This window comes from Caloenas nicobarica, chromosome 4 (genome assembly GCF_036013445.1).
Source record: "Caloenas nicobarica isolate bCalNic1 chromosome 4, bCalNic1.hap1, whole genome shotgun sequence".
NCBI classification, from domain to species: Eukaryota; Metazoa; Chordata; class Aves; order Columbiformes; family Columbidae; genus Caloenas; species Caloenas nicobarica.
In genome coordinates this window covers 73195475-73223287 of record NC_088248.1, presented here as the reverse complement: position 1 = coordinate 73223287, position 27813 = coordinate 73195475, and the positions used below count along the sequence as shown (strand labels likewise).

General features: G+C 44.0%; 1 protein-coding gene and 1 long non-coding RNA gene across 2 annotated transcripts; both read left to right on the top strand.

Moving 5' to 3' along the window:
- Window positions 1-284: 284 nt before the first annotated feature.
- Window positions 285-4380, top strand: LOC135988466 (uncharacterized). The gene is made up of 3 exons (XR_010606154.1): window positions 285-649; window positions 2606-2726; window positions 3090-4380. It is a non-coding gene; the product is annotated as an uncharacterized LOC135988466 (long non-coding RNA).
- Window positions 4381-5714: 1334 nt separating this feature from the next.
- Window positions 5715-24890, top strand: RNF103 (ring finger protein 103). The gene is made up of 4 exons (XM_065633176.1): window positions 5715-5957; window positions 8154-8293; window positions 20112-20227; window positions 22858-24890. The coding sequence occupies exons 1-4, from the start codon at window positions 5732-5734 to the stop codon at window positions 24434-24436; spliced, it is 2061 nt and encodes a 686-aa protein (XP_065489248.1). The 5' UTR covers window positions 5715-5731; the 3' UTR covers window positions 24437-24890.
- The last annotated feature ends 2923 nt before the right edge of the window (window positions 24891-27813 follow it).

Sequence of the window (27813 nt, the reverse complement as noted above, 5' to 3'; positions counted from 1 at the left end):
GCAGCCCGGGAAGGGAGGGGCAATGAGTATTAGTCAGGCAGCGCGGCGGACAGCCCTCGCCTACCGGTGGGCGGGTTATTTCTACCGGTTTCCCGCCGTCCCGGGGTGGCGGCGGCGGTCGCGGGCAGCGCTGGGCTTTAAGGTTTTCGGTTAGGTGGCCCATGGAGCCGGCGGTAGGGGGATTAGCTTGGGGAGAGGGGATATTGAGGTGTTGCGGCTCAGGCAGGAAGGTAGGCAGCTAAGGAGGGGGGCCTGAGGGGGGGGCGCTGTTGCCATGGCGACGCGGAGACCGGTGGAGCCGCTCGGGCCTGTGGCCGGGTCGGGCCTGGCTGCTCTGGGGCTGCCCCGGCCCCGCTGGAGGCATCGGAGCGCCGGGACGGCTCCTCTTGCGGCAGGGAGAGTGGGGTGGGTGTGTGTGAGCGCTGAGGTAAAACCCCCGGCGGCGGGAAGGCGCGGCGGGGGCTGAGCGCTGTGTCACCTGAGGTGGAGCGGGGCTCACTGCCAGTCGGGCGGGGCGGAACGCATCTCACAACCTCCTCAAACATGTCTCAAGTACATACCGAAGAGTTTTAAACAGAGTCAGGGCTGCGTTAAGAAGCCTGGTGTGCCGGAAACGGAACATTTAGCCTGTCGTTAGGCTGTTAACGTGGTTAGTATACTTATCTCTTGAGTTCTGTGTTGACTTACAGGCTGGAGTCATGCAGTGGGCTACAAAGATGATGAGGGGTCTGGAGCATCTTTCTTATGAGGAGACACTGAGAGAGCTGGGGCTGTTCAGTGTGGAGAAGAGAAGCTGAGAGAGGATCTCATCAATGTTTATGAATATCTCAAGGGTGGGTGTCAAGAGGATGGACCAGACTCTGTTCAGTGGTGCTCAGCAACAGGGTGAGGGGCTATGGGCACAGACTCAAGCACAGGAGGTTCCATCTGAATATGAGGAGAAACTTCTTTACTGTGAGGTGCCAGAGCCCTGGACCAGGCTGCCCAGAGAGGTTGTGGAGTCTCCTTCTCTGGAGATATTCAAACCCGCCTGGACACGACCCTATGTGATCTGCTCTGGTGAACCTGCTTTAGCAGGGGGGTTGGACTGGATGATCTCCAGAGGTCCCTTCCAACCCCAACCAGTCTGTGATTCTGTGATCTGACTGGCAAGTGTCTTGTAAAAGTATACTTGAAATAAATGCCTCAGCTTGAATACCACTTGCTTAACATACTTCAACATTTGGAAGCAGCAGCACAAGCCAGATATGAGCTTGTGTTTTCCATAGCACAGTACAACCAAAGCTCCTAATAAACTTGGGCAAAGTTGACTGCAAACCAGCATTTGGTTTGAGTCTGGGACAATGTTGTTTCATCTATGCCCATACTGCTGGGACAGGACAAGAAAACAGAGAAATGTGTATTCTCATAAGAATACATGAGATGTACCTGCTTACAAGTCACCGTCATTCTGTCAGATTTAGACCCAAACTGCTTCTTGCTCTGTATGTAATCATAGATGAAGTTTAAAGACTTGCAAATACCATCTCATTTCTTATGTCATAAGCACACTGGTTTAGTTTGTTATGTTCTTTGCCACTATGGTCCCCTCTGTCATCTCTTAGCATGTTCAGGCAAGGTCTCCTGGTTTGGTTTTTTTTTTGGTCATTAAACAAGAGTTTTATCTACTCCAAGGGGCAATGAATAGTTTTTCACTGTTACCAAAAAAACCCAAAAAACCAAAAACCACAACAAAAACAACACCACCACTTCCTAGCAAAAAAGTGTCTTATATTTCCAGCTTTAAGTAAATTATCCTGCTCCTGTAGGTTGTTTTGGCTTTGGCTGATGTACATCTCTGTGCTGTTGACTGCTGCGTGTTTGTAGGCAAAGAAAATTGCCACAAGAGAGAAAGGAGTGAGTATCAAATACAACTGCAGACTGTGTACAGCCCTGAGCAACCTGCTTGGGTACCGCAGCTGACCCTGCGTTGAGCAGGAGGTTGGACTTTGTAACCTCCTGTGGTCCCGTCCAACCTGAATTAGTGTGTGAGTCACTGCTGGGTCACACTGGGATTGCCTCACCCGAACAGCTGGCGCTTTAGCTGAGGTGTCAAATACTGACCATTCTATTGCAGAATAACACGTATATATTAAAGCTATTTAAGTTTGGCTGCACGTAGATAGCAGGAAACATCCTCTGATTTAAAATTCCTCTATGTGTAACAAAGTAGTATCTGGGCTGCTGTTGTCTTGCTTAGAGATCCTCATACAGGCTCGCTGGTTTATTTAATAAATATCAGATAATGACAAATAGCCATGGTTTCATATCACACATAAAAATGTGTTGAGATGCACCTGAGTCGCTTAAAAAGTACATCAAGAGCCTCTGTGTTAGTGAGCTCCTAACAACAGTATTTACAGAGCTGGCTGACTCTTAGGAAGTGGGAGTTTCAGGTAGTTTAAATATTAGTTTGCCGAAATTTGTCTTGATGTATGGCAATATTAAAACTGTCCCAAAAAAGGGTATGACAATATTTGGAGGTGGTAAGGGATGGAATTAATATTTTCAGTCTTCGGTTTTACTGACTTCAAAATGACAGTACTTTTCTTAATGTTCCCCGCAGAAGTCTGGAAAGTGGATTATTGTCCATACCGCCAGGCTGCGCAGTCAGCAACCGCTCGTCAGAGAGGATGGGAGAGGAGACAGAATCCTTGTCATTTATCAACGGGCAGCAGGGGCTTCAGGTTTGGGTGTCTGACAAGAAAGGATTGTTGTCCCAGTTCGGAGGATTTTGTGTCATTCTCTTGTAAATCAGAGTAAAATATTTTCGCTGCCAAAATTGTTTAAAAGCAGATCCCTGCTTTGGGTTTTTGTTTAAAAGTGGAATTTATATTCTTCATTCTCTTCACATTTGTAATATTTGCTCTATGAGTGCAGGACTGACTGACTAACAACTGTTTAATGTTGTTAATTTGGTAGAGTTAACCCTGGGGTCTTTAAAAATGTCAGCGTGTTGTCTTCATCTTCAGCCCAAATTAATTTTAATCCACTGGTAAGATATTTAAATTTTCCAGGTAACTAAAGCTCCTTGAAAAATTGTTTTGCAGGTAATGTGTCAAAGACATCGTGAGTTGTAACTGGAAAGCAGCAAATGCAACTGTATCTAGAAAATACAGCAACTCCCAGTGTTCTCAGGGATGTAAAGGTGGGAAGGAAGAGAAGGACCAGAGAGCCTGAGAGAGGAACCAAATGGGTTTTGGTTTTCTCTGCCAGGCTTTTGGACAAATCATCACCTGTAGTTCTTGGCTGTACCCGTCCCTGCTCTTCAGATGCAGCTCTGCCCCATCCCGCCTCATTGCCTGGGAGCTTCTGTGTTGGTCGCTGCTTCGCTTTTGGTTGTCGTGGGGGGTTTGGAGTAGTGGTTTGAAACATCTTTTTTACTTTCCTGAAATGACTCCAGGGTTTTGAGTTTTGGCAGTTCATTAGCTCTGTCTCTGCAGGGGTCTCGTCGTCAGTTACCACTGGGGAATGTTAAGAATTGATTTAACTCAGCCTGTGAGCATTAGGAAATGACACATCGGTGACAGCCTCCCCAGCGGTTGGTGTTGCAAATAGTTTAGCTGTGAGCACAGAGTTGTAGTTGTTGCTGGGTGCTTTCCTGCCAGAGGGCATCTCCGAACGAGCTACAGGGGAGAAACACAGGGATCGGGTGGAGAGGGATCTGTGGTGCTCATTAAAAACAAACCAACCACCACCAAAAAAAAAAAAGGCAACATGTCTTCTAGCTACAGTTCAATACACAAGGTTGCTTTTCAAACACACCATCTCTTCCTCCCACCTATCACTTCACATACGCTCGAGCTGCTCACTTGAAACAAAAGGTAGAGAAATGGGGCAACTTCTCAGATGAGTGACAAAAGAAATGAGCCTTTCATGAAGCTTTTGCAGAAGAACCGTGTTCGTGGGGTGTGTTTCCAGGGTGAGCCTGCCTCTGGCCCTCCTGGCAGGGGACGCGAAGTGTGTGTTTTATTGAATGTCCCTGGCTCCGCCAGCTCCAATAACAAAACCACTCTCTTGTTTTTTTGCCAGGGGGAAAGGATTCGTCTTCTTGATGCTTTGCCACTTTCTCATTAGGGAGATGGGCCCTGGCTCTGTGGAAGGAGGAATTTACCAAACCGCAGCAGCACTTGAGCCCGGCCTCCCGCCAGCTCTTTCGCTGGGCTGTGCCTTGGGTCCGGTTTGGCCCAGCTGGGCTTCCCACCCCAGGCTCGCTCCCAATCACTTTGTATTCAATCCAGCAGCATCAGCACAGCTGGGGTTTGCTGTGCACCTCTAATCTTTATCACATAAAAATCACGAATAAAGGTTTATATGACTCCCAGTGTGAGGCATGACATTAACCAGCCCATGAGGGCTCCGTTTGTGAGCAGCTACTTCTGCAATCCCTCAACTCTTGCTCTTTCAAGAAACAAAATAAGCCCATTGCTGAAGAAAACAGTGTCATGATTTTTCCTTTCAAAGGGGTCATGGTAGCTGTGTGACAAAACAAGCTGAACCTGTGTTGTTTGGGTTTGTTTTTAGCTTTGTTTTTGTTGTTGTGTTTGTTTGTTTGTTTTCTTTCTAAATCACATCAGCACACTGAGAACCCTGTAAATGTGTTTTAAAGGCTCTGAGGAGTACAGGGGTTGAAATGCTTTCTACAGGTCAATACTAATGTGTCTTTTTGAAATTCAATAGTACAGAATTACTTAAGCGTGTACGCTCTGGGGGGTTGTCAAGTGTTTTTAAAATTAAGCTGTGCTATTTTTGTGTTCATCTGTATGAGATGGCAATTTTCATGCAAATTATGGATTCTTAAAATAACTAAACATACAAAAGAAATGTTGAGTTTCCTTCAGAGAAGGGCCCTGTCTCAAAAATGAAGCTTTAGTACATCTTTTGTAGCAGATTAAATCACACCTCTGCAGCCTAACAGTTCTTGTGTAGCCCAGGATGATTATTTGTGGATCCACTGAAATGAGGATCCCCACTGTGCTCCAAATGCTTCTGACGGGGAGAACAGCCCCAGTTTAAACCTTTTTCTGAAGTCGTGGTGCTGCTCGCTGCTTGCTTTTTACTGTTGGTTCAGCACGACAAGCTCCAAGTGCCAACGCAAAGCCACCGAATCTCAATTTCCCCCCTCGTACTGAGGGCTTTCACTTTATTATTTGCTTTAGTGGCGGCTAAAAGGAGAAGCGGGGGGATTATATTTTACCTCCCTGTCCGCTGCGCCCATTAAACCACCTTAAAGCTGTGCAAACGCATCGACTCCATCCCAGCTGTGTAAATATTTTTCTTCTCGTGAGGAACGTTTGGATCGCCCCGATAACTGATATTCCAGGTTTTTATATATATATATATATATATATAATTTTTTTTTTTTGCAACAAGCGCAGCCGCCGGGTCCAAAGTCGATGCCGAGGACGCCACCACCACCCCAGCCCGGTGACCCCGGGTCGGGCCGAGGTGCTGAATCACCGGGTGGGTGGTTTGGGGGGGCAGCCGGTGCTGTGTGTCCCCCCTCCTCCGCCCCGCCCCGGCCTCACGTCACTTGTTATGTCTCCGCCGGCGGCCGCGGCTCCGCCGGGGCGGGACCAGCGGCGGGAGGCGGGCGGGGGGGCCGCGGCCCCGCGGCGCTGACAGCCCCGTTGTCCCTTCCCCTCCCCGCCCCGCGGCAGCCCGGCCTCCGGCTCGGCTCCCCGGCGGGAAGATGTGGGTGAAGCTGTGCTGTTTGCTGCTCTACTTCCTGGCGCTCTTCGTCCTGGCCAGGGTGTTCGAGGCCGTGGCGTGGTACGAGAGCGGCTTCCTCGCCACGCAGCTGGTGGACCCGGTGGCGCTGAGCTTCAGGAAGCTGCGGACCATCCTGGAGTGCCGGGGTTTGGGCTACTCGGGGCTGCCCGAGAAGAAGGATGTGCGGGAGCTGGTGGAGAAGTCAGGTACGCGGGGCTTTTCCCCGCCGCCACCCACGCGTGGGGAGGGAGGAAAGGAGGGAGGGAGGTCGGTCCCCGGCCACCCCCGCGGTCCCCGCTGAGTCCCGGCGCCCTTGGGCTGGAGACCCGGGCGCTGCTGCCCACGCCTGCGGGCCAGCGCAGGGCGAACGTGGGGAGGAAACTGGTTCCCCCCCCTGCCGCCTCCCTCCATGTAACCGCTCCGGCCTCTGGGCCCTTGGGCCGGGGGGAAGCTCGGGGATGGCGACGTTAAAAACCCGTTTGAAAGCCCGAATGGGCGGCGGGGAGGGAAAAGGCCTCGGTTGGACGGGGCACCGAACGGTGGGTCTTCCCGGGGAGTTCCGCCGGGTGGCTGCTGGGGGCGGTCGGGGTCAGGACGGGCGAAGTGGTGGTTGCACGGAAAGGGAATGTCGTCTGCTGTGAAAAACGAGGAGGGGGAAAAAAAATCCAAATACATGCAGGGAGTTACTGTTTACAGCTGGGGCCGGATTTCCCCGTGTGTTCCTGCCCCTTTGCTGATGTTATTACCGTGAAGATGGATACTGAGGGGAGCAGTGATTTTACAGCCGAGGAGCAGAAGGGTTTTACACGGTGGTTTTACACAAGAGGAGCAGAAATAGGTCCTGTGTCCAAAAGATGGCTCGGAAGAAGAGCAGGGAGGTGTTTGGGAAGTAAGGAACAGCAGGAGAAAGAGGTGGACGTTGGGGGTGATGAACAGGGAAGGGTGAAGAGCAAAGGAGATACGAGGAATGGCCCAAGTGTCTTGCAAGTCGGGGTGCTGGCCTGGGGCGCTCGGAAGGAGCAGCCCCAGGGGCTGGGAGATGGGGCTGATGTAATAGCCGGAGTGCCAGCCAAGCAGGAAAATGTGAGTAGCTGCTTTAAATCCAAGGGGCTGCTGATCCAGGAGAGAGAGAAATCCCAATGATCGGGGTGCACAGCCAGGGGGTTAAAGGTCTGGACAGAAAAAAGAGTAGGATTGGGATGAATATAGTGAGTGCCATAACCTTAAAAATGCTAACTCTTTTAAATAATTGATATTAATGCTGGGCATTTAAATCTAATTTGCTTTTATTGTTCATTGTTTATTCATGTTGTTTATTCGCTGTGTTGCTTCACCAGTAAAAAAGCATCAGGCGATTTCACTTTTGTTTCCAATCACTTTCACTCCTTGGCTGTCAGGTACTTTCATGATGTTTGGGTTGCAAATGCTGCAGAGAAGTGTTTAACTCCAAACAAACTGTATTAACCTACTTCTTCAAATGGCATGGAAACACTTCTCATACCAACAGGCTTTGCAGCATTTTTCCATGTTTGTTGTTTTTTGGTTTTTTTTTTTTAGTAAATTCTATGAATACTTTTGGGAACCCCTCAAGGGTTTCAGCTGTAACACTTTTTTATTTCATGTTTTGAAGGAAACGGCCAGGACAAACCTTAATTTCTTCAAGCTCAATAGATTAGTTACTAGAATGCTAGTTGTCATTAGCAGCATTTGTGATGATTGTGAAATAGAACATGAGAAGGAAATGAGATTACATGGGACATATCGGATGATTTTACTGTGAGCTCCTTGCGTCACTAGGGTTGGAGTTCATGCGAACTTTTTCCAACTTTGCAAACAGAACCCAATGGTGAAAATATTCTACCTGAGATTTTTACTTGGAATGTTTTTTGTTGTTGTTGTTTTTTAACTTGTAATGTTCGTGGGGTTTTTGTTTGTTTGTGGGGGTTTTGTTTGTTTTATTGGTACAAAATTATTGATGGAAATTCTGGAAGTCTGTTTGAATTATCAATGTTAAGTTAGTTGCTGCAAAGTTACTATCCCACGAAATGAAAGCAAAGATACATGAATTAAAATTGCTCTCAGCCATGGAATATTGTTATTTTCGGAGAGTGAGGCTTAGAGAACATTCGTTTATTCTTTTGTGCACTCAGTTGCATGCGTGGTACATCCGTGTGGCCACAAGTGTAGCGTTCATGTCTTGTGGTCTGACAGCTGAAGTAAAATTGTTCATAGTCATGAAACTATAGATAGAATTATAACTTTTTAGTTTGGCTACCTTCCTACTGAAAACATTCTTTGAGAAACCATGTAAAATATGGTTAGTGAAACCGTTACTAGAATTTATGAAATGATCTTTCTCAAGTGCCATTTTAATCTAATTTCTCCAATTGTCTCTTTTTCAGGAGACCTCATGGAAGGAGAGCTTTATTCTGCTCTCAAGGAGGAAGAGGCCTCCGAATCGGTTTCCAGTACTAACTTTAGTGGGGAAATGCACTTCTATGAGCTTGTAGAAGACACAAAAGATGGGATCTGGCTGGTACAGGTATAGAAATTTGACCTTTTAAAAAATATATTTATCACATCCAAAATGTGTTTCAAAGGAGGAGTTCATGAGCATAGTTAACTAGTAGTAAAAGCATATGATAGAGAGATGATGAGAAATACAAGCTGCATCAGGGAGATCATAAGGAGTAAATCCGTTCCAAAAAACAAGGAAGTCTGGAAGTGACAGAGTTCCTATATAGACAGAAAGAAAAAAACCCTGTTATTCCGTGGATTGCTTTTTGAAAATCAGCTACTTTAGAATCAGAAGACAAGTGAAGCAGCACACAGTTAAGTACACGGACTACGCAAGTACTTGGCCTTGGTATTGTAAGAGCTTGTGTAATGTGTGAAGTAGGTGCAGTACATGTAGATGCTCCCCGCTGGCACAGGAGAGGGGCCTCTGGTGTTGCTCTTCCTTTAGCTGGTATCACCTGCTCAGACACAACCAGTTCAAGCTTCTGTTTGTCTAAGGGGCACTGTAAAGAGTATTTTTTAAATCTCCGTTGCGTCTTCACAAAGGCAAGATCTCCGTGTGCTGCTTCTCAGGCTGGCAGGCTGCTTCTACAACATACAACAGTAGTTTAAAGTCAACGTTCCCTCGCACCTCGTGAGCCCACTGATTTTTTTGAGAGTGCTTCCCCGGGGCTGCATGAAGATAGGAGAATGTTTAGGAAAAGAAAGATTTTTGCAAATAGGACTCTGAAACAGTATGTCGTCGTGCTTGAGAACCTATGTAATCTAGAGCAAAATGTAAAAATGCTTTTCTGCATCAACTTCTCTATTGATAAGAGGATTTTTGAGGCATAAGTTCCCTGCTGACAGCCACATCAGACAATCAAAATTATCCACCAGACAATTAACTGTTTAGTTGACAGCTATCCTGCCTGGTTTGTCTCCTCACTTCATGTTTTCTATTTAAATAGATTATCAAGCTCTAGTGACTTTCTGTTATTAATGACTTACACTGTCACCACATCAGATCTCATCCTAAAATAGACAATGAGAGGGCAAATTACCTCCACAGTCGAAATGGCATTTGTGTTTTGGGAAAAACATATCTGGCGTTTGTTGAATCTAAGTTTCAGGTTTAAATCATACTGCAGGGGGTTCTTCAAGCAGAGAGAGAGCGTTGAAAGGAAGTTTACACATCTCCAAGCTAGCTGACAAATATGAGCATGAATATGCTATGAAAAACCTTCCCTCCTCCACATACAGCTCAAAAGAGTAAAATATGGTAGTTCTCTGTTGTTGGTTGCTTGCAGAATTTTAATCATAGTATATTTTCAGCTAACTTCATAATAGCAGATCAAATAGGCTGCGTTGTGATATCTCTAGTGTGATTAATGTTGTCATCATTCTGGGAATATTTGCACAGCTATTCAGTTGGTTACAATAGCTGTGGAAAAAAAAATTAGTGGAATTTACTGAATAATTTACTTGCTGAACACTATTTGTCTGTTTCACCACAATAAAAACCACTAGACATGTCAAATATTTTTTTTTTCAGCCTTGCCTTTCGAGTTTTCATCACTTTGAGTTTTCATTTGCTCCATCCCTCACCGTAACTCCTGTGCTGGATTCTTCATGTCCTTTCACAGGTTTTCCGGTGTTTCTTTCTCAGGCTTCATCCCTCCAAAGCTGTTTTTATCATCACTTCCATGTTCTAATTCTCAATTACCCTCCCTTGCCTGCTGTCCTTTACGGTTCGGCATCCTGTGGAAACGTTACGTTTAATTAATCAGCTGGATGCTTAGGCAGGTGACAGTAGGAGAGTGAGGATGCCTCATGGATGGGTTTGGTGGCCGCAGGCAGGGTCGGCGCATTCCCCTGCTCCGTTATTGCCACCGGCTGGGGACCAGAATGGATCTCCAGATCCTTTTCAGGATCCTGACCCTCAATCCCTGTTCCACGGGGGCTGCTGGAAAGCAGGAGAGGGAGAGGAACAGTTCTGGCACAGTGGCTGCTGGTTGAGTTGGTTTTTTGAAGACTTTATGGTGATGTATGGGAGGATGGGGACTCCGAAGGTGATTTTTATTTTCCAGTGCAGGTAAATGAAATTTCTGGGGTGGCACAGGCTGGTAATGTGATCACTGTCTGCAGAGCATCAAAGAAAAAGAAGAAACGATTATTATTTCTCGGTACAAATTCGGATGTGAATTTTTTCATTTAGAGCCAGCAAGACTAATTCCTTGAAGAAAATCCATACACAAGGAAACCATGTTTTGTGGCTTTGTTTCTTTATTTTCTGGAAATCCACATGCAAAGCATCCAGGTTCAGTGGTAATTTATTTACCAGTGTAGCTGTTCACAGGTGCCCTCTGCTCCTATGTGGAGCTTCTGTAGAGCCATAGAGAGCTGTGTGTCCTCTCTCCTATTAACTCATGATCTCATCACCTCTTATGCCTTTCTTCTTGCTTGCCAGCTGCTGTTGTGCACTTCTTTGACGGGCGGGGATGATGCATGGTAGTTTCTAGAGCTGTTTCTCTTGTTCGTAGAGGAATAACACGTGACGTTCTTGCTTTTCCAGACTCTGCTATGGCGTGTGCGTTCTGGTTAGTCTCTAGAAGCCTGTCACATCCAACGATATCGTAGCCATTATGACTCTTTAAAAACGTACAGTAAAAGATCTACAGATAAAAATCCTCTTTGAATGAAGTTAAAATCTAAATTAATTTATATTTTTACTGTAAGAGTCTCTAACATAGTGGTAGAGAGAAGTAAAGGGAACTTTATTCCTGGCATTGAAGCAGGGAGAGAAACATTTTGATGGTGTCTGCTAGAGGTGCAAAGGGCATTATTATGGATATAAAATGTTGCTCTCTGTTCTGCATCTCAGCTTCTTGTTCAAGTGGTCTAGTCACAGAGCCAGGGATGTGCCTACAGGATTTTGTTGGTGGTTCATTTGTTCTTCCTTTTGCTTGGCTGTAGGATAAGTAACTTTCATATTTACCTTTTTAATTCTGCCAGGTGATCAAGGAAAGGAAGTCAAGTAGAAACACTCATTTCTTTTCAAATACGTCACTCAGTATTTGTGTCTTCTTCAGTCACCCTCCAGGATTATTTACCATAGGATATCCGATTTTAACTCCTAGTATCCTTCTTGAGAGTCTTCATATCCAGTCAAGGGTGCAGAATACCATCAGCTGAATGTACTAGCTCTCATATTGTTGACATATCTGTGTTAAATCATTACAGAAGCTCATTTATTCTCAACCTCTGATTTAACTGACAGCCTAACTGAGCTGTTGAGGTAGGTGCATAGGACACCCCACCTCCCTTGAGAAACTACATGTAGTTTTGAGGTGGTTAATTTTTGCATGCTGCGGTGGATGTGGTCTCCTGTCTTTGCCTATTTTGATCTAATTTCTCATGGTTTCTTTCTCAGAAAAGAAAAGCAAAAAAGCTCCAGACGTCTTTAATCCATATGGATGGATTCTGAAACAGTTGTAAGTTCTTAGGAAAGAGCAACAATGCGGAAATTCAGTTCCATCAGCATAATGCCGAATAATAAAGAGAGAGTGAGATGTCTCAGAATTAATAAAAGTGTAGACAGTCATGTAGAAACTTATTGACATTATCTGGAATAAGCTGGCTTTTTTTTTCCATGCATCTAATAAATAACTCACCAGCCCATTTATAATTAATTGTATTCCTAAATGAGAATTGTCCAATTATTTTTACTTCTGTTTTATTTATGAGAGGGTAGTTTGCAACATAGCTGTTGATTATAAAGGGTTCTATGAAAAGCACTGAAGAATCTGAGGCTTTTTGAACCTTCATATCTTTGTGGATCCCTAAAAATCTTCCAGCGAGTGCATGGAGTCCGTACAGCAATATCAGGCTGCCTTTGCTCATTTACCCTCTGCATGCACTGTGGAGGAGTTTGTGGACCTCCAGGGATTTTTTTTTTTTTTTTTTTTTTTTTTTTTTCCCTTTGGCAAAATCAGAGTTTTTTTTCCGATTCAAATCTCCGTGCTCCTTCATGCAGACACTGACTTGCTGAGGCTGAGCAAGGACTGACCACCTCTGAGAAAACAACCTGTACCTCTGTGTGTGCACCGGGAAATGGTGTCTCTTATTTGATAGGTTTCGTTCTTCCTGCTCGTTTGTTGTCTTTGTGGCTAAGCTATAAAACAGAGTTCGGACTATTCGTGCATGTTGAAAATGGTGTGCCTGACACCTGGTATCCTGGCTAAATTCCAGCTTAGATCATGCCTGAGTTTCCGTTGGTGATTTCATTTTGATACAGTTTTCTCTTCCTTTCGTGGCACATGCTCCTATCCCATAAAGGCTGAGAGATGCTGCCAATACGAATATTTTTTCCATCACAGACAATTACATATATAAAACGCATATGCATGGCTTAACTCAGAGCTCTCCTGTATTGTGATGATCTCGCAGTTCTTGGTTTTGCTTTGAGTTCTTTTTTTTTTTAGTGTTGTTCCCATCTCAGGCACGATGTAACAAACACAAATGGAATGACTCTTAATCAAACTAGTAAGGCACAAGGGCTGTTGAAGGTGCAAAGTAGACGATCCATCAGGATGTTTTTCGCTTTAGTGTTACTGAGGTTAGTTTAGGTCCCTGAGGCTGTTAGCAGCAGTTAAGAACTAGTTTTTAAGGGCCGATTTTAAAATGTCCTCTTTAGAAAAGATACTTGTCAAGGGTGTTCAGGTTCTGTGGGAAGTTGTTGTGTGTACTGTGGTCTGGAAAGTCCTCGGGTTGCTGCAAGTTGTTGGAGTGGAGGCAACTTGTGTTGTTTTCGTTCCAGATGGTATACCTGGTGCTGGGCATGTTACATTGCAGATTGTTCCCCATTACAAAAAATACAAGTTAATCCTTCTTTAGTATCTTTGCTATGAGGATGTGTGTAAGCTCTTTCCCCCATCATGCTGTAATTCTTCTCATGCATCAAATGGTTAGTACGTTTCTTTCCTCTATATATCTTAACCATAGAAGAAAGCAGAGAAAGTAATCGAAGGAGCTAGGATTGGTTGAAATAAATGGGAGTTGAAATATCACGAAGTGGTTTTTGTTCTGCATTTGTCAATATCTGACTTTGATTATCATTCCTTGTGATATCTGAACATTTTTAGTTGAGCGAGCATCAAAACTTAATGAGACCAAATCTTGTTACAGTGACCTGTTTTGAAATCTCTACATACCTGTCTAAAAGGGATTGAACGTTATCAAGTTTAAATGAACAGACAATAGGAGAATGCTCAAATAAGGCTTCTATCTGTATGTGCCATGTGATGGCACTCCGGATGATCTGCTCCGTAGTGGAGTTTGGTGCTGAGGAATATTATGGAATAGATCATCTTGAGTGCCGTCATGGGACACGTACAGGACAACCAGGTGATCAAGCCCAGTCAACATGGGTACATGAAAGGCAGGTCCTGCTTGACCAAACTGATCTTCTTCTATGACAAGGTGACCCAACTAGTAGATGAGGGAAAGGCTGTGGATGCTGTGTGCTTGGACTTCAGTAAAGCCTTTGACACCATATCCCACAGCATTCTGCTGGAGAAGCTGCAGCTCATGGCCTGGATGGTGTATCTGCGATGGATAAAGAACTGGCTGGAGGGCAAGGCCCAAAGAGTTGTGGTGCACGGAGCCAAATCCAGTTGGCGGCCGGTGACGAGTGATGTTCCCCAGGGCTTGGTATTGGGGCCAGTTCTGTTTAATCTCTTTATCAATGATCTGGATTAAGGGATTGAGTGCATCCTCAGTAAGTTCACAGATGACACCAAGTTGGGTGGGAGTGTTGACGTGCTGGAGGATAGGAAGGCCATACAGAGGGATCTGGACCAGCTGGATCGTTGGGTTGGGGCCAGTTGTATGAGGTTTAACACGGCCAAGTGCCGGGTTTTGCACTTGAGTCACAACAACCCAGGAGACAGGACTATGGGCTTGGAGAAGAGTGGCTGGAAAGCTGCCTGGTGGAAAACGATCTGGGGGCGTTGATTGACAGCCGGCTGAACATGAGCCAGCAGTGTGCCCAGGTGGCCAAAATGGCCAACAGCATCCTGGCTTGTATCAGAAATAGTGTGGCCAGCAGGCCCAGGGCAGTGATCGTCCCTCTGTACTCGGCGCTGGTGAGGCCAAACCTCAAATCCTGTGTCCAGTTTTGGGCCCCTCATGACAAAGACATTGAGGTGCTGGAGTGAGTTCAGAGAAGGGCAATGAAGCTGGTGAGGGGTCTGGAGCACAAGTGTGATGAGGAGCAGCTGAGGAACCTGGGGCTGCTCAGGCTGGAGAAAAGGAGGCTGAGGGGAGACCTGATCGCTGTCTACAACTACATGAAAGGAGGTTGTAGCATGGAGGGTGTTGGTGTCTTCTCCCAAGTAAAAAGTGATAGGACAAGAGGAAATGGCCTCAAGTTGTGCCAGGGGAGGTTTGATTGGATATTGGGAAATGTTTTGTCCCAGAAAGTGTTGTCAGGCATTGGAACAGGCTGCCCAGGGAAGCGGTGGAGTCACCGTCCCTGGTGAGATTTAAAAGATGTGTAGCTGAGGTTCTCAGGGACGTGGTTTAAGGGTGGCCTTGGCAGTGTTAGGTTAATGGTTGGACTTGATGATCTTAAAGGTCTTTTCCAGCTGAAATGATTTTCTGATTCTGTGATCATGTTGTGTTCAAGTACTGCTGGAGAACCAGAGCAGGAATCTGTCTTTGCATTTGCATTGCTACAGCAAACTCCTTAACAGCAGCAGTGTTTCCTTGAGCATATTCAACGTCCGTCCCATCTTTTGCTGGTATTTTAAGAATGTGTGTTTCATAAAATAATAATAAAAACTCCTTAACTGAGAAAGTAAGGAGTAACTGCATCGATGACAGTTATGAAGTAGCTGTTGCAATATCCAGGCATCTCCCTCAGACACTTTTGTTTTGGATTATGCAAGAGAGGAGAGGTGAAGTGTCTTGCTGACATTGTCCTGTTTTTCCAAGTGTTTATATCTTTCTGCCCCCAGGGTATTTTTTCTTAAAGTCTGTTTGCTTTTTTTAATGTCATAACTATGACTATTTTACCTTACAGATCAAAATGATTCTATTAATTACATTCTTGATTGGCCTTTTTTGGGACAGTTCTGTCTAATTCAAAGTCAGGAGAGCTCTTCCAATGTAAAAGGTACCTATGCAAATGCCTGTTGAAATCATCAGGATTTTTGATTATTTCATTATTATATGTCCCTAGATGAATTCTGTTTTAACTTTGTTTTCTGTGGTATCTGGAAGCCACCTTTTTAGGTATTTACAGAAACTAAACAAGAGAACTCAAATCAGATCATGTAGAAATAAAGGGGATTTCCAGCTCCCCACTTTTCCATTTTCGCTTTGCACATCTTGGTGGCATAACTCAGCTGCAGTTTTTCAGTGTCGTCAGCGAGAACCTCCTGACCTGTTGGGATATGGTGTGGTCCTCCCAAATTCACAGAGGGAGCATGAAGAAACTCATGTGTGAGATGTCAGAGGAATTTTGTGGATGGATGCCCACGGAGGGCCTGGCCTTCGCTCCAGCATCTTCTTCTGCTGAAGCAGCTGGTAATTCATATATAGAGATGGTAATTCTGCAGTCAGAGCCAGTCCTCTGGCCTGGGTTAGGTCTAAACTATGGAGAAGATCTATTCCATGATGTGGGATTGTTTAAATGGCAGGGTTACTTTGATCCTATTGTATTCTCTTAGTGCGTTAAGATGATTAATGGATTGAGTTATCTTCATTTGTCTTGTCACTCTGACATATGATAAGTTGCAGATTGTGAACGTGATATTTGTCTTTATTTCTCTAAAATGCGATAGAGCATATGACTGAAAGGGCCCTTCTTGAGGAGTGAGTTCAGGTCTCTGCTAGACTGTGGAATAGGTGTTTATAAAATACCTTGCTGTCTCTCTTAAATCGTAAGTTGTCTCACTGGAATACTCTTGGCTGTTCTCTTCTCAGAAAGGTGTATCAGACTTCAGACCAAAACATCCTCATGGCTTATTTGTTCCTATTGCACTTACATTGACATCGCCTTTTAATTTCACTGAGTCCTGGTGTCTGCCCTACTACTCCCAGTACATGAGGTCGATCAAACAGTTTTTGTTGGGCATCATATATCCCGGGCTTTGCTTATTTCACAGCCAGTGAATATTGATGGCTCAATAGTTCCTTTTGGATTGACTACCAGACCCAAGCTTTTCCTCCCATGGCTGTTTCTAACTGATGAACTCCCTGAGTGTCCTGTTCATTATCGGATTCAATTTCATTTCTGACACTCTGCATTACGAGATTTGTGCAGCTCTTCCCGTATGGAGTTATAATCCTCTTTTGTACATCGACGTGCTTCCCAATTTTATGTCATCTACAAATGCCTTTGGGAGACTTAAAGTTTCTGCAGGAAGGGCATTAATTGGAATATATGCTGAACTGAGCTCTGAGGTAAATCTGTTAAGAAGTCCGTTAGCGCCTTTCTGGCGTTTTGATGTTTTCTTGCCTCAGCCAATTTCTTACTTACTTTAAAACCTCTTTTTATCTCTCTATAAAAACTGATCTCCAGGTCTCCTGAAAACATTCCATGTGGCAGGTACTGGATACCCTACCAAACTAAGAAGGGGTAATACTTTTCCTTTTTTCTTGAAACTCTGTTCTTTTTCTCCAGGAAAAGACGGATTTTTTTTTTTTTTTTAACCCTCAACTTCATTGGGAACGAAACATCTTTAGTAATTCCACGCTAGAAAGGAGTAGAAAATTCAACTGTCTCTGCACCTCTAAAATTTGTTCTACAGTTTTGTGTGCTGTTGAGATCAAACTGATGGGATAATTTTTTTTCATTCGCTCTTAAATATAGTTACTAACTTGTTATTCTCCTGTCAAAATGTAAATTACTCTGACAGGGATTTTATAAGAAACCTTTGCAGGTTCATGTGTAATTTTGTGTGCTGATTGTATTGCAGTTCTGGGATGAAGATTACCAGCTTACTCTGGTTTAAGTGTATTAAATTGAGTTTTGTTTCCATCTTCAGGTGATAAAGTCTGTTCTCATAAACTTGCTAACCTGCCCATGGCTAGCCAGCTCCCCTTCATTGAAAACTGACTCAGAGCGTTATTTTAATTTTAAAAAGAAAATTATCTTACATTTCTATTTCTATCTACATTTCTATTCTTCATTGCATGGTGATCCCGCCGCTTTTCTCCCTGTTCTATTCTTATTCATATGACTGAAAAACCTTTTGGTGCAGTTTGTAATGTACTTTGTATGGCCTAACTTGAATTGTTCATTTTTCCTTACATTTTTTTGATTTCTCACACATCTTGCTTTGCTAGCTCTTCCTTTTGACCTTTTTTCATTCCTTGTAGACTCTCCAACTATTTCTAAGATATTTTTGGAAGCGCTTGCTAAGAAGAAGTGCAGGACTTGACAACTTGATTTCCCCTAGCTTGAAATAGAAAATCCTGATAGCTTTAACACCTTGGGCTTGAAGAATTGCCAGGCCCCTTCTGCATTCACATTCCTGGTCTCCTCAGTCGCAGGTTCTTGAGCTCAATTTCTTAGCTTATCACAATTCACACTTCTTAAATAAAATCTGCTCAAAGTGTTTGCAAGTTATCTTTTCATTTAAACCGGATTACATTGCGATTGCTTAACCCGCAGGAATTCCTCCAAGTCCCTCACCCCCAGAGATGCTGAACCGCATTCCAAAATACAAACCCTTGCCTCTGTGTGGTGAACTCCCAATGTTGTAAGTGGGTGTTGTCTGCGAGGAGCAGCTGCAATGGACGTGTTTATTTGGGTGGGTTTTTTGCCATAATGACATTAAAAAAAAAAAAAGCATGAGCCCAAGAAATTATACAAAGCTTCAGTGTGCAAAACCATAGTAGGGTTCTTTCAATACAAACTGCTAGTTCTGCTGTTGTCCTGCAGGATAAATAACTCTCCCCAAGAGGAAAGACTTTTTTTATAAGGAAGGGAATTAAAAAATCCGCCAGTACAAAGAGTCAGATGCCAGCAAAACGTACGGGTGACTGTGTTTGCAACAACTCTCCTTCTCTTGACGCTTAAAGTGAATATTACAATATCGGACAGAAGAAAGAGCTGAGCAGGACGGGTTCTCCTGCACACAGCAGTAGTGTATTCAGAACAACCGTGCCGGGCTTTTGCAGAACATGCACACAGAATTTTGGAAGCAGCCGATCTCTGAGTGGTTGTACCCAAGAGTAATGCAGTTACCAACATGTTACTTTTATGCTTACTAATAAAATGTAGTCATTCCTTACTATGTTGGATGCCTTTATCGTGATGTCATAGCTCTGAAGATATACTGGTGTTAAGGTGTCTTTAGGAACGTGGTCTCTCTTAGTTGAAGTATGTGAAAGGAAGAAGTTTAAAATATCCGAAGTAATTGCTTCAGCTCCATTGGGTGATGTAAAGAAGCCTCAATAATATGGCAGATTTGCCCAGCTGTCTGTCTTGGTGCTTGAAGGTTACATTTAGCTGATCAGAAAGGCTTTTCTATGTGATGTGTGTGTTTTGAGAATAACTTGAAGGATTCTTATCTAGTTGTTCATCTGTGTTTTTATCTAAATGTTTTGGGCTTAGTGGAATGGGAGTGTAATCTGTAACTTCAGTTTAACTTTGTTTCCCTATGCAGAATGTTCTGCTTAGTGAATTCTCTTATTTAAATTTTCTGTGAGGATGCTACTTAGCACAAAGCAGATAATTTTTTTTTTTTGAGTCTCAAAGGCCAGACACACTTTTCAGTTCTGCCTCTGTTAATCATGGTGGCAACAGCCGACATTTGGTGTTATTAAGTCAGAAAACGACTGGGAGAAGTTTAATAGTGGGTAAACAAATACCTAACAAATGGAAGTTTCGAAACTTAATTTAAAAATGTATTTTAAGTGGTTAACCGGTCAGCCTGCAGAACCACGTGAGGCATTTCTAAAATAGAAACTGTGACAGCTCATGGAATAACGCATGATCAGTCATGTCATTCAACATTACCTGTCAACTGTGGGCAGGCAGGCTTTTATTTTCCTTTTTTTCTTTTTTTTTCCTCTTTTCCCTTCCCTGTACAGTTGTAAGTTGGAGGATTAGTGCTTATTCTTTGTCATTTGTGTCTGCAGAAGCTTATGTCTAAGGAACCTGAAGTACTCCTTCAATATAATAGGTTAGAACAAATTAGATCCTGGGACATATCACAGTGAATTATCATCCTGAAATGGCAGATGGGACATTGGAGTTGGTGGAACAGTCACGTAAAGTCACAGAGTGAGTCACTGGCAAAGCTGGAAGGAATCGGGATTTTTCGGTGTTATCTGGGAGTTTAATCACTAGTTCCCACTGCTTGGAAGTGGCTGTGGCAATCGAATCTGGTACCAGGGACATACGTTCCAACTTATTTTACTTGCTCTGAAACAACATTTCTTTGGTATGTTGTAATGTTTTGTGGAGAATAGTAATGAACTAATGGTCTGTCTTACTGTGAAGAAGAGGAACTCACTGAACCCTCTTGCTTTCTTCCCTACTATGAACTGGTTAATGATAGTTTTGGTTTATTCTCTAGGTTTTTATTTTAACTACCACTGATTTTACTGTCTTAATGGGTACTTAAAATGATGCTGCACTTTTGTCTTTCTGCAGAAACTATATTTGAGTCTTAGCATTTCACTCTCCAAAGACACTTAGTGTTACTAGCAGTTGTATCCATACATATTGTAAGAGAAGGGGAAAACAGAATGAGGGGTGACTAGATCTCTGTTTTCATGAAATTCGCTCTTCATTTCTGGAAGCAAACTTACTGTAATGCTAAATTATTATTTCCTTTTGGCAACAGGTCATAGCAAACGACAGAAGCCCACTGGTGGGTAAAGTCCACTGGGAGAAAATGGTGAAGAAAGTCTCAAGATTCGGCATACGTGCGGGCACTTTTAACTGTTCCAGTGACCCCAGGTATATTCTTAAAGGATTATCTAAACCCTAAGAATATTTTAAGGCTCAGCTGTGTTCTGGCAGCAAGGCTTGCTGTGTTGTACAAGTAGCTGTGACAGAAGGTGGCTTTATTCTTGTTTTTATTTCTGCTAAAGTCTGTTCCGAATTCTCCATTACATTATTTATCAGCACCATAAACACAGATCTGCAGCTTCCTAAAGCATCATGTGGGAAGTACATGATTAGACTACGTGGAGTGTGATACAGCAACGGAAGGGAATGAATAGAAGAATCTGGCCTTATAGTCCAGGCGTTTGGGGACAAGAACTGTGCTTGCTTAGAACAAAGCTGAATATATTACATATATAGCCCAAGTAAGAGAACTCTGTATGAGTTGTAGAGTCATTACATTGCCATCTGGAAAGGAGAAACTCTGGTTGGCGTGAACCTTGCAAACAGTGCCTGCTTCTCAGGATGACTGACAAATCCCGTTCCCTGACAAAGGTGTGTGTGTTTATATAGAACTTGCACACGCCCTTTGACAATATACAGTGTGCTGTGCAGGATTCGCTGTTGTTTGCATATGATTTAGAAACAGGAAGAAGAGCAGAGCCAAAGAAGTGATTAATAATTCTGTGCTGCTGTAAAAAGAACTTTTTTTTTTTTAAACATTTTGTTGGAGGCATTTGTTTCACATGACAGGAAACTTTGTCTATAATTCCAGTGGTGCGTATGGATATGCATGTGTCTTACGCAGCTTAAGCCCTAAAGGTTTACAGAAAGCTCAAAGTTAATCATAAGAGAAATATCTTAGACTTTGCAGTGCTTATGCAAAATAATCTTGTATAATCAAAACACTGGTATTTGAGCATCTTAAAAATTTGGCAGGGTTTCTCTTTGCATAGCTTCTAACTAGTTTTAATGTTATGATCAAATATTATGTTTTAAATTAATTCATTTTCTCTTGATACAAGAAATGCTTTGTTGAGTAAACCTTCTTGAATCATTTTCATCAGGTTGCAGCTGAAATTCAGAATACTGTACACTACAGTAGTCAGGATACCTTTATTAGTAGGATAATATCTTGTGGCTCCTTGTAAACATGTTATATTCAGATTCCTGTGATGAGGAGTTGTAATTGTCTAAACATACGCTGACAGACCAAAACCAGAGAGAATGTAGGTAGGATAGCTAGTGAATGATGCTGGTGGCTCCTGTTTCAACGTGCAGGGATCTCAGAGACAGCTTGTGTGCCTGCTGGCTGTGTCACATTTTGATTGCTGAAACTGCCAGACATTTCCTAAAAGGAGGACTAGAGAATCACAGAACCACAGACTGGCTGGGGTTAGAAGGGACCTCTGGAGATCATCCAGTCCAACCCACCTGCTAAAGCAGGTTCACCAGAGCAGATCACACAGGCATGTGTCCAGGCGGGTTTGAATGTCTCCAGAGAAGGAGACTCCACAACCTCTCTGGGCAGCCTGGTCCAGGGCTCTGGCACCTTAAAGTAAAGAAGTTTCCCCTCATGTTCAGATGGATCCTCCTGTGCTTCAGTCTGTGCCTGTTGCCCCTCATCCTGTCATTGGGCACCACTGAAAGGAGTCTGGTCCATCCTCTTGACACCCACCCTTGAGATATTTACAAACATTGATGGGACCCCCTCCTCAGCTTCGTTTCTCCAGGCTGAACAGACCCAGCTCTCTGTCTCTCCTCATAAGAAAGGTGCTCTAGGCCCCTCAGCATCTTCGTAGCCTGCTATTGGACTCCCTTCAGTAATTCCTTATCCTTCTTAAACTGGGGAGCCCAGAGAAATTGGGTGGCATAGTGATGCTGGTACAAAAGATGCACGAGAGAAGGGACCTTCTGAGTCACCAGACTGGTCTCACAGTTGCTGGGGTCTGGACCATGACTCGGGGTTCCTCTTCTTTTAGGTATGGATTTGGGGTTCCACACCTCAGCACTCTGCCTGCCAGACAACAGGGGTATTCTTTTAGCCCAAATCATCCAGCAGCACGTGTCTGCTCCCTCCTCCACCGGTTTTGTGGAGAGCTCTCTCACCACACCTTGTAGCCTGTCTGCATCCTTCCAAAACGGCCCCAGTGGGAAGTGGACAGCTGTCAGCTTCGTTAAGGCAACTGTGAACAGACCGATTTTGAACTACACGGCTCTGCTGCTTGGCAGGACTGGGATGGAAGGAAGCACTGGGAAAGTTACCTGCAGGCTTGGGAAAGCTGGGGGATTTTGAGTTATGCTGTAGTGGTTATTTTCTTGGCTGGAAGGCCATGGAAAATCAGCTTTTAATACTAAAGCTTTATAGCGAAGAGTCAGCTTGCATATTTTTCAAATCCAGTTACAAAGCGTGAATGACTGTATGGCCTTGTTTACTAGAATGACCCATGAAAATTAACACTATTCCTTTGCCTATTTTATGAATACATATCTCTACAACCTTTCTGCAAGATAGATAACAAACGTATTGTAAGAATAAATACACTTTGCCAGAGAATATTGGGTGCCTGTATTTCCTGCTATTATATGTAAAGACTCCCAGGTGCTCAGGGTGTCTCATTTTTGGGCTCATAACAGAAATTCAAGGACTGCAGCTCCAGGGGTATGGAACTTTGCAATCTAACTTGCCATTTTCTCCGTAGATACTGCAGGAGGAGGGGCTGGCTGAAATCCACCCTCATCATGTCGGTTCCGCAAACCAGTACCTCCAAGGGAAAAGTCATGCTGAAGGAATACAGCGGGCGCAAAATCGAAGTGGAGCACATTTTCAAATGGATCACAGCCCACGCTGCTTCTCGGATCAAAACCATCTACAACTCGGAACATTTAAAGGAAGAATGGAACAAAAGTGACCAGTACCGTGTAAAAATATACCTGTTTGCCAACCTCGACCAGCCTCCGGCGTTCTTCTCTGCACTAAGTGTGAAGTTTACTGGAAGAGTAGAGTTTATTTTTGTGAACGTGGAAAATTGGGACAATAAAAGTTACATGGCAGAAATTGGAATCTACAAGACACCATCGTACATACTTAGGACTCCTGAGGGGATTTACAGGTATGGAAATAACACTGGTGAATTTATATCACTACGTGCCATGGATTCCTTTTTGCGCTCGTTACAACCAGAAGTTAATGATTTATTTGTTTTAAGCTTAGTTTTGGTTAATCTGATGGCTTGGATGGACCTGTTTATCACACAAGGCGCTACTATAAAGCGTTTTGTGGTTCTTATAAGCACTTTAGGGACGTATAATTCATTATTAATTATTTCCTGGCTGCCCGTGTTAGGTTTTTTGCAACTACCTTACTTAGACAGCTTTTATGAGTACAGTTTAAAACTCTTCAGGTACTCTAACACAACCACTTTGGCTTCTTGGGTAAGAGCCGACTGGATGTTCTACTCTTCGCATCCAGCCCTCTTCCTCAGCACGTACCTCGGTCACGGGTTACTAATCGATTACTTTGAGAAGAAAAGAAGACGCAATAACAACACGGATGAAGTAAACGCTAATAACCTGGAGTGGCTGTCAAGCCTCTGGGACTGGTACACCAGCTACTTGTTTCACCCTATTGCTTCTTTTCAACACTTTCCTTTTGACTCGGATTGGGATGAAGACCCGGATTTGTTCTTAGAGCGGTTGGCCTTCCCCGATCTCTGGCTTCACCCTCTGATACCAACTGATTACATAAAAAACTTACCGATGTGGAGGTTTAAATGCCTCGGCATGCATTCTGATGAGGAAATGCTGGAAACTTTTCAAGACAGCGAAAGTGACTCTGACAGTGAAAACAAAGAGCTCTTCAGTAGTGAAAAAGAAGTCTCGGAGGACGATGAGCTAAACACCTCGCATAGGCGTGGTGAAGGAGAGCCTCGGTGCGGCGCCGAGACGTGTTTGTGTGCCAATAAATATTGTCATCGCGAGCCATATGAACGGAAAGCAAGATCCTATGGCTCGTATGGCACGGCAGGCGACATGGAGCCAGATTGGTCAGCGTGGCCCTCCGAGATGTTGCACTGTACGGAGTGTGTTGTGTGTCTAGAAAATTTTGCCAACGGTTGCCTGCTCATGGGCTTGCCGTGCGGCCACGTGTTCCACCAGAATTGCATCGTGATGTGGCTGGCTGGCGGGCGACACTGCTGCCCCGTCTGCAGGTGGGCTTCATACAAAAAAAAGCAGCCATACACACACCCGCAGCCTTTGTCCAATGATACCCCGTCTTAGCTGCGCGCTGACGTCCTCCGTAAGCTTTCAGGATATTACTGCTTGCCTTTTAAATGTTAGTCACTTAAAAGATTATGTGGTTTGAAGTTTTAGTTTAAATGTTAGTGCAGTGAACTAAAAATATACATGATGCTAACGTTAACAACAGAATCATTTGGTTGCCTTGTATGTTGAACTGAATGCATACTTATCGTACAATAACTTTTTCTTTTCAACATCTGGAAACTTGATGCTGTTTTTGTAAGCACAAAAACCAATTCTACAACAGAAGCGTATTCCAGCAAACGTTTACAAGTTAGGATGTGGGTGAAATTGAAATTCTAATTGGAGAAAATTGCTTAATTTAAGTGTTTCTTATTTTAGAGTCTGTTCAGCACATCTTTGTTGAATAATCTATGTTGTAAAACAGTACCATTTAAAAAAGAAATCAGTGAAATAAATTATTTTAAAAGGAGATTTGTAATGTTAATTGTTTTGATAAATATTTTCTGTGTATGGTTATGGATGTCTTGCTGGTCTGATTTATCTGTGAAGACAATAAAAATATAACACAACTTTTTGTGACTAATAAATCATCTCCTAGCGATGCAGGAAGTCGTTGCTCCAGCGTTAGCCACTGGTTGAGCAGAAGCCAATGGTGTTTCACTGGGAACTTCTTCCTTCAGAAGTCACCTGAGCTGAGGTGCTTCCCTGCTTGACCAGTGGTTTTCCAGTTGACTACAATTAGTTGATTACAGTTAATTATCAGAACGAGATCCTCTTCTACCAGCCGGCTCTCCAGCACCCTCATCTGCAGATGTCTAGAAAGGCTTTAGCCCCTCTACAGCCTCAAACCATTGTGAAGTAGCAGAATATTGTCGTGCAGTGACAAAACTGGCTTGTAAAGGTAAAAATTGCCAGATTCCAGCTTTTGGTATTTTGAAGTGATTTCTGATTTCTTGGAGAAGAGCGGTTGTTGGATGCTATGAAAAAACAGGTCTATTGTTTTTATATTTCAATATGAAACTGTGGTTTTGGTTATACCTTTCAGAAATCATCTGGCTGAAAAATCCAGAGAGGAAATGTTGACTGGGGAAAAAAAAAAACCAAAACAAAACAAAAAAAAAACCACCACAAGATGATGTAAGTGGAAGAAAAGGCTAAACTAGGAGGGTGTTTTCAATTGTTTTATGTGCCACAATAGAAGCAAGAGTCTCATTGTTTTCTTTCTTTCCTAGTTCTTGCCCACCTGGGATAAATGGAGGATAGTTAAATGAAGATGACATTAGGAATGTAAACATGGGTCCCTCTTGCAGTTACAGCCCACCTCTCAGTGCCTGTACAGAGAGTTGGGAGGTTAGTGCCCACAGAGCTGTCTGGCATTGTCCAGAGAAACCTGGGCACTATTTTTTTTAAATAACAAATGTTTCATGCCTGCAGTCACAAGGTGTCTTCCCAAGAGGATATTCGGCTAATTACGAGAAGAGCCGTTTTTAATTGTGAGTACTTTTTCCCCACTCGTTTCCTTTTTCCTATTGCAGTGCTGAAGCAGGGAGGTACAAGGGGCAGAATATCACCAACTCTCCTGTGGTCCAGAAAGCAATTTTTATTCCAGTTGAGGCCTGTCAGTACATGCCCTTTATCTGTCATTACAGCCACAGCGGAGCAGTGGAGAGGCATAACGAGGGCAAAGAGCATTTCTGCTGCCAATTTGTGCAGCTGTATGATGCTTATGTGCTTAGAAGAAGTAGCCGGGGTTGAAAACCACATTGTTTCTGGACTGGCTTGAAACCTGCACTGAGCTGAGGCTTTACCATCTCCAAAGGCGAAACCGTGTCTGTGAATATAAATCAGGCTGTAGCTGATTTACTGAAGTACACAAGCTGTATCGAAGTCCAGCGTAGCCTTTCGCTGGCACCTCGGCGTTCTGCCAAACACGGCGAGCAGTAAGTTCAAACAACGCTGTGTCCCGTGGGCATCTCGTGCTTCTGGAGCGCAGCTCTGCTGCTGAAATCTGACCTCGTCATACAGAGCCTGGGCCCAAGCAGCTCCTGTGCACAGGTTCAGCCTGGTTTGCAAACCATCGTGCACACCTGTTCCAGCTGAAGACTTGTTTTAATGACCTCAGTTGCTCCACGAGTCCAATTCTTTTGATAAATGACACAAACTGCTGTTTAATTAGGAGGAGAGCCGCAGAGGGCACATCCATATGAGCAGATAATTATGACCAGTAGGTAGCTGTGACTGAAGGTTGGGTCCCCTCGTCTCTATTAGTCTGGGCTATATAAATTGTTGTGATCCGGTTCCTAGTGGATGCATCTGTTTCAAAATACACAGCAGCTGGTGTGGAGTATTGGTAGTCCCAGCAGGAAAGGAAAAGCAGTCGGATGTATTTGTTTAATGAAATGCTCGTTGTCAGTAGCAGCAGAAACATCCAAGTAGGATTGTTTTCTGCGGAGCGCAAAATCCCAGACAGCCCTTACCCAACGTGTTGACAGTTTAAAATCTGCAGAACAGAGCAAAGACTGTGCCTGTAACAAGGTCAGCAGTTTTGCCGCTTGCATGTTTTGCGTCGCTGGGCTGGGTTGTGCTGGTATTTGCAGTGTCTGGAGTTAGCGGAGATGCTAAGCATTCTCGAAGTAGTGTTCTATTCTCTGACCTCTTGTTCCTAGAAGCTGGTGACCAGCTGTAAACAGAAAATGTCAAATGATTGATGTGAGCTTACTTATTTCAGGAGGTTTAATGAGGGAGATGTGTGTTTTGTGCTGCTGTTAAGAGAGGGTGGAATTAGATCATCTCTGACCATCTTTGCCAGTCTCGGTGATTACTGTTTTGTTACGCTGTCTTTCCCACTGCTGGTACCCAGTTCAACATGAGAGCTCTCCTTTTTGAAGCGTATTTATAGAACCATAGACTGTCCTGAGTTGGAAGGGACCTACAAGGATCATCGAGTCCAACTCCTGTCCCTGCATGTGACAACCCCACAGTTCACACCATGTGTGAGAGGGTGTTGTCCAGTGTCGTCTTGAACATTGTCAGGCTCATGAAGAGCTGTGTTTATTCTGTACTAGGTCTTGGAAGGAAAAGGGACAGAGGTGAACTGTATGTTTTTGTACGTTATTAAAACGTGTGTCTCTGGGAATTAAAAAACCACAGTGGAAGGTATTACTTCCTAAGCTTTTGCACTCTGTGCATCGGTGATTATTTCTAGTCCTGTGTGTCTCAGGTTGTGCATTGGGGCGCAAGGAGCAGGAGTGACTTGCCAGAGCTGGCCCTGCAGCACCCAGCGGGTGGCTCCGAGCTGCCGGTTCATGTTGGCCAGGGGACGTGCCCTTTGCTGCGGAAAGAGCCGCGGGAGATGCTGACGTGCCAGGCCTGGCTGGTGGGGCATCTGCAAA

Coding starts and splice junctions, on each gene's coding strand:
- RNF103 (XM_065633176.1), top strand. CDS start 5,732: ATGTGGGTGAAGCTGTGCTGTTTGCTGCTCTACTTCCTGGCGCTCTTC. Junction 8,294..20,111: donor ATGGGATCTGGCTGGTACAG/GTATAGAAATTT, acceptor TTTTGGCAACAG/GTCATAGCAAACGACAGAAG. Junction 20,228..22,857: donor AACTGTTCCAGTGACCCCAG/GTATATTCTTAA, acceptor TTTTCTCCGTAG/ATACTGCAGGAGGAGGGGCT.